Genomic DNA, 16,291 nt, shown 5'->3' with positions numbered 1-16,291 from the left:
TTCAAGCTCAGCAGTAACAGCCAAGAATCAAGGAGCTGTGAATTGGGAACATCATGTTCATGGATTAACACGTCTCCTCCTCACCCACCAGGGCTCATAGTGCTGATCTGCTCCTTCACGCTGGCCATGGGGGGCATCAACGCCGCCCGGACGCTCCACGCTGCGCTGCTGGAGAACAAATTTCACACCCCACAGTCCTTCTACGACACCACCCCGACCGGCCGCATCATCAACCGCTTCTCCAAGGACATCTACGTCATCGACGAGGTCATCCCGCCAACCATCCTGATGTTCCTCGGGACGTTCTTCACCTCCGTGTCGACCATGATTGTCATTATAGCGACCACTCCTCTCTTCGCCGTGGTTATAGTTCCACTTGCAATTCTGTATTTCTTTGTTCAGGTAACAGGAAAAATATCTGACTACCATTGTAACCTTATGCCGTTCCTTTTCTTGTTAGTAAAAACAACATTAATTTTTTTTGGGGGGGGGAATTGAAATATCTGGAGTAGCTACATGTTTATGTAAACACAACATTATTTTACTTCTCTCAGAAAAAGAAACGTCCTGTGAGATGTGGTCATGAAATAAATAGGCATAACCTTTTCTAGCTTTTAAGTATTAAAAGGTAAGCCTACTGCTAGAGACAGAGCTGCAATGCATATCAGTATATTAAAGTGTGAATATACTTGACACGCTGACAAGTTTTTAAGGTGGTGAGGAGGTAGAATGTTGAAAATAGAAAGCAACGATTGTATTGATTTCTGAGCAAAAACGAAGTGTATTTTATAGACTGTGAATAGAGACATGATAATGGAGGTGCAAATGCACATTTTGTTTTCTTGGAAAATAAGGTTTCTACAGATGGATCCATTTTGTTAGGTTATATTAGCTAAATTTAAAGAGACATAAATAAATTCAACTTACTGCCTAGAGAAATTGCAGTTACCCAGTGTTCTCTTGTGGAAAGAAACAAAGATAACTTTCATGAAATTCTTCTTAATTATAGAAGACATTTCAGAGGGTTGAAGTGCATTAGTAACAATCTCCGTTAAATCCTTAACCTAAGAAATTCATCACTGTTAATTAAAAGAGAGAGTATTTCATGTACCCTTCAATTTTCTCTGAAAAATGGCAGCGATTCTACGTCGCGACCTCCCGCCAGCTGAAGCGCCTGGAGTCCGTGAGCAGATCTCCCATCTACTCCCACTTCTCAGAGACAGTGTCAGGGGCCAGTGTCATCAGAGCCTACAGGAGAGTGAAGGCCTTTGTAGACATCAGTGATCTGAAGGTGGACGAAAATCAGAAGAGTTACTACCCTGGGATCGTATCAAACAGGTAACAGGCACATCATTTCTTGTTTCCACTCAGATAATCCCCTGCTTGCAAATCTGGTCCAAGCAACCACTTGCTGCTGTACTTACATCTGCCTGCTCCCCAGGTGGCTGGGCATTCGAGTTGAGTTCGTGGGGAACTGCATTGTCCTTTTTGCTGCCCTTTTTGCTGTGATTGGTAGAAACAGCCTGAATGCTGGCCTGGTAGGACTGTCAGTGTCCTATGCGCTGCAGGTACGTGTTACAGCTTTCTGCTCGTTGGTGGGTTTGCCTTTTTGTAGATGACAGGGATATATTAGCAATGATTTAAGTGCTTGTTAAAGCTGAAGTTAATAAGGAAATAATAAAAATGAGCTGTGGGATGTCTGGAAACTAGAGAGTTACAGTGAATGCTGGCAGATCATCATCAAGCTCACATGCAGTAGGATTTCAGGGCATTTTGAGAGCATCAAGACTGTGCTGCAACCCAGTATTCCCATACAGGAAGCTCAGTAAATGTCAGGTGCACCCACCAAGAACAGGTTATTTGAGCACCATGGGCTTAACCTGTCCTGCATCATTCCTGCTACCAGCACATCAGTGTGTCCAGGTCATCAGAGGCAGAATAGTACGATTCATAATTAGAAAAGGTAAACTGTACTGACGCAAGCTGTGGACAGTTCAGCAGATTTAATGGCCTCACTTTTGCCAGAAGAATTTTAGATACCATGAGAGTGCAGGATTGCTGCTAGCAGTTTCCCAGTGAGACCCGTGATTTGGGGAATAACCAACTTTTTTTGAGAGGGCCATGTGTTAAATCATTGTGGGAGGCGTGTGCTTCTTCACATGAGTACCTGATAATCTGTAGACTTCTTGTACCGGTAACTGTATTAACATCAATGCAAAGGCAATTATTTCATTTGCAATATTAATGTGAATCCACTCTTAGTAGCGGTGTTTGCTGTTGTTGTTATTATTATTGTTGTGGTGGTTGTTGTTGTTATTATTATTATTATTATATCTGTTGTTCCTCTGGGGGTGATATTTTATTCCTTGTCTTCTTCAAGGTGACCTTGTCTCTGAATTGGATGGTCCGAATGACTTCTGAACTCGAAACTAACATTGTGGCTGTGGAAAGAATAAAAGAGTATTCAGAAACAGAAACAGAGGTCAGCTGCCAAGGGTCAAGTATGCTCAGCAACAACCGTGGTGAAATTTTAATGCACACATTTACATGGTCTTTCTTCAGACTCCTGATAGACAGTTCCTGCTCTGAGAGTTATCATTTAACCTGAACAAATGTCACGCTCTGAACTGTAATTTATGCTATCACAGCTCCAAATTATTATTGCCATCATGCAGCCTGTGCTCAGCATCTCATTTTCTGCTGCTGTGAGTGGCTAGCACAGGAGATGAGTTTCACATCAGAATCTTGGTCCCTTTGGGTTTGAAGTGTTTGATGCACAGTCTTACCTGCATGACTGGTGCTGTGATCCTGCCAGTGAGCACAGCTCCAGTGCAATTATCAGGCCTTGCACGTGTTTTCAATAGTATTTCTGTTTAATCAGCTTAATCAGGCCTCACCTCCCATGAGAGAAGAACATCTCTAGGAACATTGTGCTGCTAATCCAGGAAAAGCATCCAATCATCTACCTTTCTTGCCAAAGACTTTTGAAGGTGGCAGATGGAGCTATGCCAGGAAAACTGCTGCTCTCTGGACACACTGGGGTTTATTAGCCCTGTGTACATAATAAGAATTAGGAAATGGAGGATCTGAGGAGAGCTCCAGTGTGTGGTGCTGGAGATCAAGCATTTAATCTGGAAGCTAAAAGGAAGCTAGACAAGATGCATGATGCATGTTATAAACCAGAGCTCAAGCTGGCAGGAAAGCAGCAGTGGTCTATTAAACGTAATAGGAAAAAAATTATATCCATTGAGGATCCGGCCCTGTGTGCTCAGACTTTTTTCCTGTAAATTTCACATCAAAGACAAATGGGTGGATAACTTGGAACCCATATTTTTCCTCCATTATTATAAATTTGTTTGAAAATGGATATTTGACTTATCAGTTAAAGTGTTTGTGCCTGAGTTTGAATTTTTTTTTTCTTAAACCTGTATGAGGCATTTCTGACTTGTGTTTTCCTTAGGCTCCCTGGATCATTGAAGGCAAGAGTCCCCCAGAAGACTGGCCATCCAAGGGAGAGCTGGAGTTTGTGAATTACTCAGTGAGGTACAGGAAGGGCCTGGATCTGGTGCTGAAGGGTATAAACCTCCAAGTCCATGGTGGGGAAAAGGTGAGTTACCAGCTGGATATCTTTGCTAGAACTTTTCTCTGAGCCTCCAGTGACAACCATGGAGTAGAGGAGAGGGTGTACAAGCACGGTGACCCCAGTGGTGGAGACCTCCTCCATCTGGCAATGCAGGAGCAGCAGTGACAACTGAGCTGTCCTTGTGCCAGCATCCTGCAGGCTGGAAGCAGCAGCACCAATTGCATGGGACTTTCTGGACTTTCCAAGTTCATTTGGCAATAGGCTCCCATACACTGTGTAGGAAGCACCAGTGCAAGTGACAAAAATTCAGTGACAAGAACACTTTTTTTCTGAAGCAGTGCAGATGGGAGAAGGAATTCCAGCTTTTTCTGCTCTCTGACTTTCCCTGTGAAATTTTTGGCATGGAAGGAAATGACATTCTTTGCTTCCTTAATCAGGAAATGGTCTTTTTCTGAGAGATTCATTTTTCATGCTTCATTGGAAAGTTCTGGGGTTTGCCTGCTGGTGACAGAGTAATTAGCATGGGAAAGTCCTTCCCTGAACAGGCTGTTATTAAAAGAGAAGAGATTTATCCTTATACTAGGCAGACAGGATGGCAGCATCCTTCTGGCATGGAGATACATACACTTACCCAGAAGTCTTTATTTCTTGTCCTTGAGTGACTGGACTCCTACCAGGGGTGCTCCAACTGATCACCCAAAGTTACACAGAATGGCTCTAGGTCTGTACATATTTATATGGAATATCATTCCAATTAGAGGAATGACCATAAATACTGTACAGTGGATTCCCAGGATTACTAGTGAAGGAAGGTTCCATTCTTTCAGATACTGTGTCACACCTCTTCAACGAATCTTGGGGGGTTGTTTTAGGGTTTTTTGCTGGGTTTTGTTTTCTTCCTAACCATATGCTGTGTTGTTAAATTTGCAATTTGTTGTAGATTGGAATTGTTGGCAGAACCGGAGCAGGGAAGTCCTCCATGACGCTCTGTCTCTTTAGGATCCTGGAAGCTGCAAAAGGGGAAATTAAAATTGATGGTGTGAAAATTTCAGAAATTGGTCTCCATGACCTTCGATCGAGGCTAACAATTATTCCTCAGGTACTGTTTCTGTGTGTCACAGGAAAGGAAGGATCTCTAACAATTTAACAAACCATAAATAATGGTTTATCCACAGAGGAAAATGCCTTGTTACACTTAGAAAATTGTTTCAGAAAAACAAACTGTTTATACTTCAGGTGGTCCTGTCTCTCCCACCTTATAGGCTAATGCTGGGTGATAAAACAGGATTTAGGATAAACCATCTTTACAGTTGGAACTTGAGTTTGAAGTGTGTATATTGTCAGAGTGAGCTGGATTAGGAGGTGGCCTCCCTGCAATGCAATGGAGACCTCAAAGCAACAACTCATAGTATCTAAAACATAGTATTAAAACAACCAAAGCACTTGTCTAATGAGAACTGGCTTATTATATCCAGGATCCTGTTCTATTTTCTGGAACACTGAGGATGAACCTGGACCCATTTAATAAGTATTCAGATGAGGAAATATGGAAAGCCCTTGAGCTGTCTCACTTGAAGAGGTTCGTCAGCAGTCAGCCATCCATGCTGGACTACGAGTGCTCAGAGGGTGGAGAGAACCTCAGGTAAGGAATGCTTGGACTAGGACACACACTGAGCTGTCCTTCAGCTGTGGCAGCGGGGGACACCTGAGCACAGGCTGACACTGTGGTCTGGTGTGTCTGAAATGGTTTAACCCCCTATTCCTTTTCCAAGAAAGCCACCAAGGTTCAAACATTTGCCTCCTGTTCTGCCTCTGCCACAAATGATCTGATTCTTCTTTGCTTCAGGGAAGGATTTTTCCTGAACTAAAATCCCATTTATTAGTAAAGAAAGACATTTCAGGATGACAAGATAGTAGGGACAGGCAGTACCTTAACACAGTTTGTTAGGACGGGAAATTCCCTGATAACATACACAGCTGTTGTGCTGAATAACAGTCCTCTGCCTGACACTTCAGCAATGTTTATTTTCCATTATTATTTGGAAGACCCATGAAGACATGACTGGGGATGATAAAATGCCATGTTTTGATATGCTTCATTGGCTTCTGAGGCTGTGGTGTCACCAGATTATGCCTGTGATGAATGTTCAGCTCCTTCCTCAACCTGCAGACACTCAGAGACTAAACCTAGGCTGTGTTTGTGACAGAGGAGGAAGTCTGGCTGCCCATATATATGTATATTACTTTTTATGGTAGAAAGGACTTGTAGCCTCATATCATTTTTTTTCCTTTTTATTAGCATTTTTCTTTCTTTTTTTTTCCTAAACAACTCACAGTGTTGTCAGAAGTGTGAGTGTTTCCGAGAGCGTGGGCAGAAGCACTGTCATTCATCATTAGTTGCCCTGGCTTTTGTCAAAATGATAAAAGGGACATTTGGTGGCTTTGCCAGCACTGAGTCAGGCAATAACATGTCACTCAGTTAGTGCTGGCGTGCTGCAACCTGTGTGTATTTAGCAAGGCTGCTTGCTAAACATTCTGGGGGTTTTTTGGGTAACTTTGCCCAGCGAGTGACCTGCTCCAGCACGAGTGGCTGTGAGCAGCGGGGCCTGGCTGGTGACAGCCTGTGTGTGTTCGCAGCGTTGGCCAGAGGCAGCTTGTGTGCCTGGCCAGGGCCCTCCTGCGCAAGACCAGGATCCTGATCCTGGACGAGGCGACCGCGGCCATCGACCTGGAGACGGACGATCTCATCCAGATGACAATCCGGACGCAGTTTGAGGACTGCACGGTGCTGACCATCGCACACAGGCTGAACACAATCATGGACTACACCAGGTACAACCTCTCCGTGGTGCATCGGGGGGAGGCTCATGGTGGGTGTGAGGCAGCACTTGCAGGGCTCTGGTTTGTCTCTAGACAGGCACACTGATGCTCTCGCTGGGCACTGTGTAAGCAATGATGTTTAAGCCATATAATCCCAGAATATCCAGTCCCGACTTTGGCTCTGTTGGCGTAAGAAATAGGATCTATATTCAGTAACCAGAGCTGTGCAGGTGACACTGCCCTGCTGCACTCCTGGCACTGTCAGGAAGCTTATGGGGCCTTGTTAAACCAGCAGCTGCTGTAACTTTTTCACTAACAGCACACTGTATTAATTACTTGAAAATATACTAGTGTACTTCATGAGCTTCTATCTCCTTGGGTCTCTGGAACTGTATTTTCGATTCCAGAACTACCAGCAAGGCACTTTTCCCCTCTTATTTACCCAGGAGATAGTGATTGCCCTGTACCTTTTTTAGCCAAACAGCAGCTCAGGGAGAATATTTATCATCTATGTGAAAATAATTGAGGAAAACAAAGGTGAGACAAAGATTAGAGCAGTTTGCTTTGTGATAAAACCAGGTGTCATGTTTCTTGTGAGGAATTCTCTGACACATCTTCCCCCTCTCCCTCCTATTTTGTTTTTCACAGGGTTCTTGTTCTAGACAATGGAACCATAGCTGAATTTGACACACCTGCAAACCTTATAGCAGCAAAGGGCATTTTCTACAGTATGGCCAAAGATGCTGGACTGGCATGAAGAGAAGACCCCTGAAGACCCCTTGGGTTTTGGGTTTGGTGTTTTTTTAATATTACTGACTTGCCACAAAAGTGACTTGTGAATGTACTGTAATTTTACAAAACAGTTTTTGTAGTAGACTCAACACGTGATATGTGAACAAAGTATTTTACAATTACAAGGAGCAGAAAGTGAATTTTATATTTTTAAATATTTTCTATATACATATTTTATTACATGCTTTTTTTCCCAAAGAAGGCCAAACATTCTGACAAGAAAATGTATGTACTGCAGGGCAATAAGTACTGCATTCAGGTTTGTAATTAGTAAATTATATTAATGGTACAAAATACACCTGGTTTGTGTGTTTTCTGCATAAGGATTCATTGGGTTTGAAGTGGAAAACAGGCCCAGTTAAGTTGTGACTCAGCTGAATAATAGTGAAATGATGTGTAACCTCTGAGTGGTTCCAACCTGTTCCTTTCAATATTTCTCCAGGGCAAGGGAGTTGAGTGTTGCAGCTCCCAGGCTGTGAGCTATCCCAGGACCTTTGGGATCCCTGCCCAGGGCAACTTCGGCATTATAAAATTCCTCTTCGGCATAAGAAGTAACATGTATTTAAAACTAAACCTACAAATGGCTTCACATAAATCATTAACCACACAAATCTTTCCAATTCAGTAGACTCCACACAAGCCTACAGGGACATGATTGGCACTTAACTACTAGGATTTTGCTGTATCTCTCTTAGGTATGGAGTCACTATGAGTAAGTCTCCACTTTAGCTGAACGTGCATGCTGAGCAGGTGTGTATTTAGTTTATCTTGTTCAGCTCCTTAATCACCCGAAATAACATGGGATTTGTTTTACAGAAATAAATATCTATTTTATTACTGATAACCAGGCCTCCTCAGATGAAAGGAGTCCTCTGTTCAAACAGTATTTGCTGCTAGAACCTCTTTTGCTTTAGTTGTTTTCTTCCTACACCAAACACTCTAGAAACCCATTGGCAAGAAAAAATTTTACCAGGAGTAAAACGCAGAAAAACTTTGGGAAGACAAAAATAATCATTTATTAATTCTTACAAATTATACTTCTTAAATAGAAACATGAATCTGCAGCCAAGCATTTATTAGACATTAACATTTCATACAGCAGAGGACAAAGCAATGAATTATTTATCACACACAGAATGTAGTGGTTATACACTGATGGGATTGTTAGGAGTGCTAATAGTGTCTTCGGTGTATAAACTGCATAAGACATAAAAATATTCCTGGGAATGCATAGATAGGGATCAGCATCTGTGCGAGATCATTGACCCAACAGCTGAGCTGTCCTCTAGTGGGTCTGGCTGGTTAACCCTGGTACCCTCCTGGATTCAGCTGGTGTCCAGGCCATGCCTGACCCATCCTGTGCTGTGTGCCGGGGAGAAAGCAACTGCCAGGGTGATGCAGCGAGCGAGGATTTTGTTATTCCATTCTACAGAAGTTAATATTCCGCCAGGAATCTGATATAAAAAACATACATTGCCAACGCCTCGGACTGTTTGACCTCCAGCACTTTGCAGAAGAGGCTGCTTTGATGTGACGAAACGTTCTGTGTTCACCTCAGGAGACACAACTCTAGCCTAGTGAACTGGCACAGAGGAGATCTGGGTGTTTGCACCCATCTGTGTTGCAGGTGAGCATTGGCCATCCCGCAGATTGTGGGATGCAGGCTGGGAGCGGGCTCCCTCTGGTGTGCTCAGTGCCTGCTGCAGGAGCTGCTCCTGCTGGGGGAGAGCAGCGAGCACGGCTGGTTTGGGTGCAGTTCCTGTGGTTTTGTGGTACAGGTGGCTGCTCTCCCTTGCTCTGAGAAGGGGGCTGAGGCTGAGGTTGGTGCCTGGCCCCAGTAACGGGGAGTCACCTGGAGCAGTCGGAGCTCGGGATGCAGTGCTGGCCTGGGCATTGAGGCTCCCAGCTCAGCACACCTCTGCTGTCAGGCACATTACAGACATTGTACTGCCAGCTCGGGCTCTGAACTCTTAGACAAGACAAAGATAAACTCCTTTGGTTGCTGCAGTTTCCAAAGAAACTGGGAGGAGGGGAGGGGAAGACGAAGAAACGGGAAAATTCAGTCCAGTTTGGTGCGTTCTGTTCACCTGTTACATCTCATACTTTAATTTGCTTATCCAATCCACAGCACCCACTTTTCACTTAAGCTACCACTTAAGCTAACTCTTTCTCAAATGCAAGTGGACTGAGAAATACTAAAATCCTAAAAAAAAAAGTCAGATAAAATGCAGCTCTTAAATACTTTTCAATTTCTTTATTCCAGAATTTCACAGCAAATTAGTCGAATTCTGAATTTTAAGTAACTGTGGTTGTTTTTTTTTTTCAGTAAACAACATGGGTAAACACAAGTCATAGGGAAAAAAATAAAATACATTGCATAGGAACACAGGAAGATTTAATACCAGCCCAGAAATCACTGGGCACTTCACTAGTTTCTTTTTACACAGGCAGCTTTATAGGTTCAAGATGCAATCTTTTTCAGGAATGCAGAGGCAAAAGGAAAACAAAATTACAATTTTGTGCTTTTAAAAGAGGAAATTAAAGCAGCATTGGAGAAATGTCAATACAGTAGGAATAATAGGATTTTAAATTGCACGTATCAATGCTATATATTGACAGACAACAATAAAAGGGATTTTGGTTGAGAGCATATTTATTATTTGGATAATTACTATCACTTTTATTTTTAACCTGAGAAATAGGGAAGAGTGTAAACAGGGATTAAGAAATCACAGGTAATAAGTCACTTGATAGTATTTAAACGAGACATAGTTTTGTGCTTCTTCCACACATTTAAACCCTTGTAGTTTTTTCCTTCTAAGTAAGATATGACTTAATGTACACAATCTAAAAAGGGAACATTAATGGTAATGGACTCAGTACAAATACTAAATGGGCTTCGTGGCAGGTTCTTTAGCTTGAGTACCTCTGCTATTTTATAGCAAACAAATTATTAGAACAGCTTAAGGTAAGCCTTTCCCTGAGAGCTGCTAACTCTGCAGTGTTTGAAGATTATCTTTTTGAAAGGAAAAGTGTTGCATTAACAGATAGTTCTGACAATACTTCCTTTGCGTTGAGCTACTTTCATATCAGACTCACTACTCTTAGATTAACTAGAAGCTGTAACTGTGCATAACCACTTTAGTTTATTTCAAGGTTAACAAAATAGATTTTTTTTCACATCATTAGCCCTTAGTAATTTTAAAATGAGAGATACAAATACTTTTATTCCTTGAACAATTAGTATGTAAGTTCTGATGCCTTCTTGTTATAACCACTCCGTTCAGAAAGTGTTGGGACTCTGAAAAGTAAGGTTTTGTCGCTTACTGTTAGAACAAGCTCCAGTTCTTGGAAATCCTGCAGCCTTGCAACATCTTTGTCCTTTAAATAAAAGAAAATAGTAGTTGGGTATCTGTTATAGTATCTGTTAATTTTCCAGAGGTAAGTTAAAAAAAATCTCATACTAACACAAGTATGTATCTATAAATATGACAATTCTTTACAGTAAGCTGGAAAGCAGACATCCTGTTGCATCTTATATTTATTCTGGGGCTCCTATTCAGCTACTCACTTAAGTCTATTTTTAGGAGGAATGCAACACTGATGGTGAGTGCAAGTGATTAGAGGAATTGCACTTGTCAAGACCTACTGCATGCCACACAACTCCTCTCTTTTTTCCTGCTTGGTAATTCTTAAAAGCTCATGAATTGATTCTTGCCTCTACCAAAGAAGGTCCCACATGCAGCTTAATCCAGAGCAGCCCACTAAGGCCAGCTCTGTGCCCCCCACAGCCCTGCTTTGCTGCCAACAGCATGACACAGAACTAGGTTTGTGTCACTTCAAGGAACAGTAAGTGTCCTGCAGTCCTACCAGACAGCCTGAACTGATTAGAGATGGAAATAAAAATTCCTTTCAACAATAACTGAAGTTGGCAAGTGACAGAATTCCTTATGTCTTTTTCTTTTCCCTCCACTTCCTGACTAATACAGAATAATTCATCCTACAGTCAGTGAAGATGCAGCACGGTGAAGTCTATTAATCTAGTCCTAATCAGATTTGGCCCACGAGTGACGCCAACAACGCTCTGCAAGGATTTAAGAGTGAAAGAGAGGTCAGTGGTGAGTTGGTAAAACAGGTCAGCAGGTGCCTTTTGTGTTTGCTGCAGGCGTAAATGTCACTGAAGTAAGGACAGTTCTGTTCAGAGACCTGCACTGAGTAATTCTGAAACATCTCTGTGCAAGGACTGCAGTCAAGCCTTGATGAACTTGCAGAGCTTGGCTGAGTTCTGCAGGCCTTTTAAATGCTGATGGCAGCTCACAAAATCAGGTATTAATTGGGTTCAACACCAAATGGTTATGAAAAGAAACTGAAGAATCTTTTTACTTAACAAAAACCCAAAACAACTGCTGAGTGCTGAAAGCTGAAGGAAGGTTTTTCATTTTGTTTTCCTTTTTTTTCCAACATGGGCCTATGCACGTAACCAACAAATTATCCCTTTATAACAGCAATCCAAAAATGTCCTTTATAAGTTAATGCACTTCAAAATGTAGAGTTCTTACCTTTCTTAACATTGTATTTGGTAATTTTCTGATCTTCTGTACATGCTCAGGGTTCACACCCAGCTCACGGCAACTCACTCGGAGCAGTTCCTTATAGGTCAGTTCTTGTCTGTCCAGTTCAATTTCAATGAAGTCATTTTCTCTAAGATTAGGGTTTTGTATTCTAACTTTAAGCACCAGTTCTATTAAAAATAAAAAGGCACATTAATAGGCAGATGTATAATGGAATTGGAAACTACAGAATAACTTCTAAATACTTCTATATTCTATTAACCTTGTTGGTAACAAGTGAATACTTGGAAAGCAAAATCTGGAATTGTATGACCACAGTTTTCGTTACATTGACTTTCATCAACCTATATGAAAAAAATCATTACAAATCTAATGCAGTGTGTGTGTGCACGTCTGAGCCTTTGCATGAATACTCACCTTACTGGATTTAAGCCAACCTAACAGCAGATTATACTGATTATAACTTTCCTGAGCAATCCAAGATTGCATTTATTTACTCTTTTGGTCATCAGTTAAATTCTCATTGCCAACCCGTGGCATCAGAACACCTTTTATTTTGCAGATTTCGCAGATTTCCTCTCTGGGCAGGCAAAGCTTCCCTGCAGAACTGGCAGATCCCAGAACAATTTACCTCAAGACCTGGGTGCAGACTGAGCCATGTGAGGTTCTCTTGAGCTCACCAGCTGTATATTCACGTTCTGTATTTGCAGCCTGGACTATGCTATTTAGAAAATTAGATTACCCTGGGGCCTGTATGCTTTTATGGCAATTGAGACAAACAGCAAATGTTTTCATCAATATTTTAATAACAGCTCCAGCAGAAACAGGATACCTGCATCTTTCATTTCCTACAAATATTTCATGAATGTCTAAGCACGGGAACCTGAAAATCTCTGGATGTGCTGTGAATACGCCTGACCCTGATTAGTCTGCACTGCCCATGGTGACAGAAGACCTCAGACAAAGTGAGAGGAGACTTTTGCTATTTATTACCTTGCATATTGAGTGGAAAAGCTCCTGTGAAGAACACGGGCTGGAAGGCCGGCACAGGCCCCACGCAGGAGCCGTTCTCTTGCTGGGGTACGGACTGGTTGGATCCTGCCGGCGAAGGGGGGCCTCTGCTCCAGGACACCGAGCCCTGGTAAACAGGAGTTCTCTGGAGGACAGGATGTGAGCGTGGTGGCCCAGCAGGCCCTCGGGGCAGGGGTGGCATGTCCCCATTGGGAGCCCCCTCGGGAGCAGCGTTCCCATGCTGGAACGGCGCAGGTCTGTGAGGCTCCGTGTCAGGCACGGACAGAGAGTCGGCTTCGTGCAGTTCAGAAGGGGAGAGATTCCCATTCACAGTGGGATCTGGAATGCTGCTACTCGTGGTGTTATAAACATAAGGGAAAGGGGGGTTAGCCAGGTAATTGGGGATGATTGGCAGGTCTGAATCTTGCTTTAGGACTGGGAGTTCATCGTCTTCCACTGTAAAACAAACAAAACAACATTCTCCAAGACTTATCTTGGGGGGAAAAAAGAATTATTGCTATTGCACTGGGGGCTTTAGTTTTATTTTATGATTATGATTATTATGATTATGATTATTATAATTATTGTGAGGGAGTCGAGTGTTAAAGGCATCACAGGTTAAAAAATGGATCAGTAAGACCTGCACCTTTTTTTCCACAGTAAACAGAACCGTGCTCAGGTGTTGCCATACAGTGAACACAAAAGCTGAGTCTGATTCTAGTAATTCTGGGGGTACTAATTCCTTGTAAACGCGGCAGTACTTGTGTTTTGGTTTGGTTTAATCCATAGCAGCGCGTTGTAACAGGGTCTCTGGTGGTGTCATTTTCATAATGCATCAGGCAACAAAAAACAAAGGGTCATATGTTGTTCGATATTAAGGCAAAGGATAAAGGGAAGGGAACATGCAGTACTGGGAGAGCTGCACCATTACCCATTCAACAGCTGGGAGACAACAATGAAAACAAAACCAGACGCGGGAGTACAAAGGGGAGGGAAGAGTTTGTTAATCGACCACATTTCAAATTACTTATCACCTCCAGCAGCAAATCCTCCTCTGCTCCAGCAGTTACAAACAAGATAAAGATGCTCCACCAATGTCCTTTAATGAGCCACTTATCTGAGCTGCTAATTTTCGATTTATTCAACACAGAACATCAGGAAAATTAGGTGTTGATCATATAAGGGCTTCCTGCAAATTCGAGAGATTTTTCTCCCACTGCCTTTTTAAAAACAGGAAGGTGTGTCTGTTTGCCACAGGACATTCTTAAAAATGCCAGTTTTCCCTAATTTTTCAGCGTTTAGAAAAAAGTTTGGCTAGCTGGGTGTGGAATTTGTTGGTAATCCTCTTTTCTTAAACTTTGTTTTCTTATCAAGTAAACACTAGAAATCAAGTGTAGTTAGTACTGAAATCCAAACACATGCAAAACAAAGACTGGAGCACACATGCTTAAACAGCCTTTTACTAGTCTTTGATGGTCACATAGCACAATTACTAAGTTACCTCCCAGCATCTTCCTGATCTCTCTCTTGGATGTTAACTGGGCTGGCCTCTCTCCTTTCTTGGTCAGGATGTCCTTGTCTGCTCCTGCGTGCAGCAGATAAGCCACCACGGCCGCGTGGTTCCGCTTACAGGCCCAGTGCAAACATGTCCTGCACATGGAAAACATTAACTCTGTGTCAAAGCAGATTCATTTCCACTCATTCTCGCTGCCTGTGAGAAGAACTCAAGACCTAATGCATGTCTAGCAAAATAGGTTTGAATTACAAACTTTCTTGGAAAGTACACTGGATTCAGAGCCTGCGACAGCACTTGCTGATGTCATTTTCTCTCGCTCTAATGCTCTTGATACCAAGTTGCCAAAGTAGTGTTTTTAAAGTTCGAGATTTTTTTCAAAAAGCCTTTTCCACTTTGGGTTTTTTGTTTTGCTTTGGTTTGTCTGTTTATTACAGAACAGTCTTGGCTTTGGTGTCCTCAGGTGGATGTGAATGAAATGTCAAAACCAAAGCGTTTGTATACATCCCAAAACAGCCTGCAGGGTCCCTTATTGAAAGGGAAAGCCATTTTCAAACTTGGTTTAAGAGTCAATAATAAATATTTCTAGTTAGACATGAACACGTAAAGTCGAGGTTTGTGTTCTGACAGCCTCTGCTGTCTCAGGCTGAAAAAATAAATAATAATAATAATAATAAAAATCAAACCCAACAATGTAAAGTAAGTGCACGGTGACCTGGAGAAGGAGCAAAAAATAAAATCCAGCAATTATAAAGTAAATGCACAATGATCTGGAGAAGGGGCGAACAGCGCAGGAGGTGGGATGGGGACCCCCCGTTTGCGACCCCGCTTATCAGCCGCACCTCCGGAGCAGGGATCGCTCCACAGAGCGTTCCGCGGCGGACCGACCTTTTATTTCCTTCTCAATTTTCCACCTCGCGTGAATAGCGAGCCCGCGGCAGCGCCGGGGGAGCTCGGGGAAGGAAGCGGGGGTTGGCCCTTACCATCCGTTGACTTCGTTCTGGGAGTTGAGGCCGACCCCCAGCTCCACGAGCCGCCGCACCTCCTCCGCGTCCCCCAGCGCCGCCGCCTCCCGCAGCCGCTCCTGCCGCTCCCGCTCCGCCAGCTCCGCGCCCGCCTCCCGCATCCCCGCCGGCGCCGGGCCCAGCGCCGGGACCCTCGGCCCACACCCCCGCGATGGGGGAACCTATTGCCGGTGACAACCCGGCCCCGACAGCCGGTTCCGGCGCAGCGCGGGGCGGGCGGGGCGCGGTCGCTGCCGCTGGCCGGCGGGACGGGGCGCTCCCGCGGTCATTTTATGGTATTTAACGTACAAATGTGTCTCCTGCCCTGCCTGTTGTTCTTGCGGGCTCTGCAGTCCTTACAGAATGACTCGTGGAATCGTAGAACGGTTTGGGTTGGAGGGGAACTTAAAAGATCATCTCGTTCCCCCTCCCCGTGCACAGGGACACCTTCCACTCGGCCAGGTTGCTCCAAGCGCCATCCAAGCTGCCTTTGAATACTTTCAGGGATTGGATATATTTCTAGCTCACTGAGTAATTTAAGTAAGATTCAGTTAACACAGTGGTTTTACCCAGGTTAAGGAAACAGTGTTATGATGGCTGCTGTTCTGCACTAGCCTGCTGCTGAAGAGGGTAAATGGAGGGATTCAGAAAAACTGGGTTTATCTGCTGGCTGCCATGAAAGGAGGTACTGAAGAGATTTTTAAGATTATGATAATATGAGCTGGGAGGGACCTTGGGTTAGGAGGGACATTAAAGACCATCTAATCCCAACCCCCTGCTATGGACAGGGACACATTTCACTGGACCAGGTTGCTCCAAGTCCCATCCAACTTGGCTTTGGAGACTTCCACGGGAGCATTCCATTGTTCTGCTTACGGAATTCTCACCATCTTTGTCCATTCTCAGCAGAATCAATCCCTAACCACCCTCGCTCCCCCTCCAAAATTAAAATAATCTACAGCTGTCCGCAAATCAGTTGAAAAGATTATAGATAATT

The 16,291-nt window shown here is 43.4% G+C and overlaps 2 protein-coding genes across 2 annotated transcripts in view; one reads left to right on the top strand and one right to left on the bottom strand.

Moving 5' to 3' along the window:
• Window positions 1–7,902, top strand: part of ABCC3 (ATP binding cassette subfamily C member 3) — a 47,180-nt gene extending 39,278 nt beyond the window's left edge. The window contains exons 23-31 of the mRNA XM_050319313.1: window positions 92–402; window positions 1,139–1,338; window positions 1,442–1,568; window positions 2,381–2,482; window positions 3,461–3,607; window positions 4,524–4,682; window positions 5,059–5,225; window positions 6,221–6,415; window positions 7,052–7,902. Coding sequence (XP_050175270.1) covers window positions 92–402; window positions 1,139–1,338; window positions 1,442–1,568; window positions 2,381–2,482; window positions 3,461–3,607; window positions 4,524–4,682; window positions 5,059–5,225; window positions 6,221–6,415; window positions 7,052–7,160 — 1,517 coding nt within the window. The 3' untranslated portion in view covers window positions 7,161–7,902. The remainder of the gene's footprint in view (window positions 1–91; window positions 403–1,138; window positions 1,339–1,441; window positions 1,569–2,380; window positions 2,483–3,460; window positions 3,608–4,523; window positions 4,683–5,058; window positions 5,226–6,220; window positions 6,416–7,051) is intronic.
• A 285-nt stretch (window positions 7,903–8,187) lies between these two features.
• On the bottom strand, window positions 8,188–15,436 carry ANKRD40 (ankyrin repeat domain 40). Its single transcript, XM_050319426.1, has 5 exons — window positions 15,274–15,436; window positions 14,279–14,427; window positions 12,760–13,233; window positions 11,755–11,936; window positions 8,188–10,576 (listed from the first exon to the last, which is right to left on the bottom strand). Exons 1-5 carry the CDS (start codon window positions 15,414–15,416, stop codon window positions 10,436–10,438), a joined length of 1,089 nt encoding a protein of 362 aa, XP_050175383.1. The 5' UTR covers window positions 15,417–15,436; the 3' UTR covers window positions 8,188–10,435.
• Between the last annotated feature and the right edge of the window lie 855 nt (window positions 15,437–16,291).

This window comes from Myiozetetes cayanensis, unplaced genomic scaffold (assembly GCF_022539395.1).
Source record: "Myiozetetes cayanensis isolate MyiCay16 unplaced genomic scaffold, myiCay2020 scf22, whole genome shotgun sequence".
NCBI classification, from domain to species: Eukaryota; Metazoa; Chordata; class Aves; order Passeriformes; family Tyrannidae; genus Myiozetetes; species Myiozetetes cayanensis.
The sequence above is the reverse complement of the archived record's forward strand: the minus strand, read 5'-3'. Positions and strand labels throughout refer to the sequence as shown.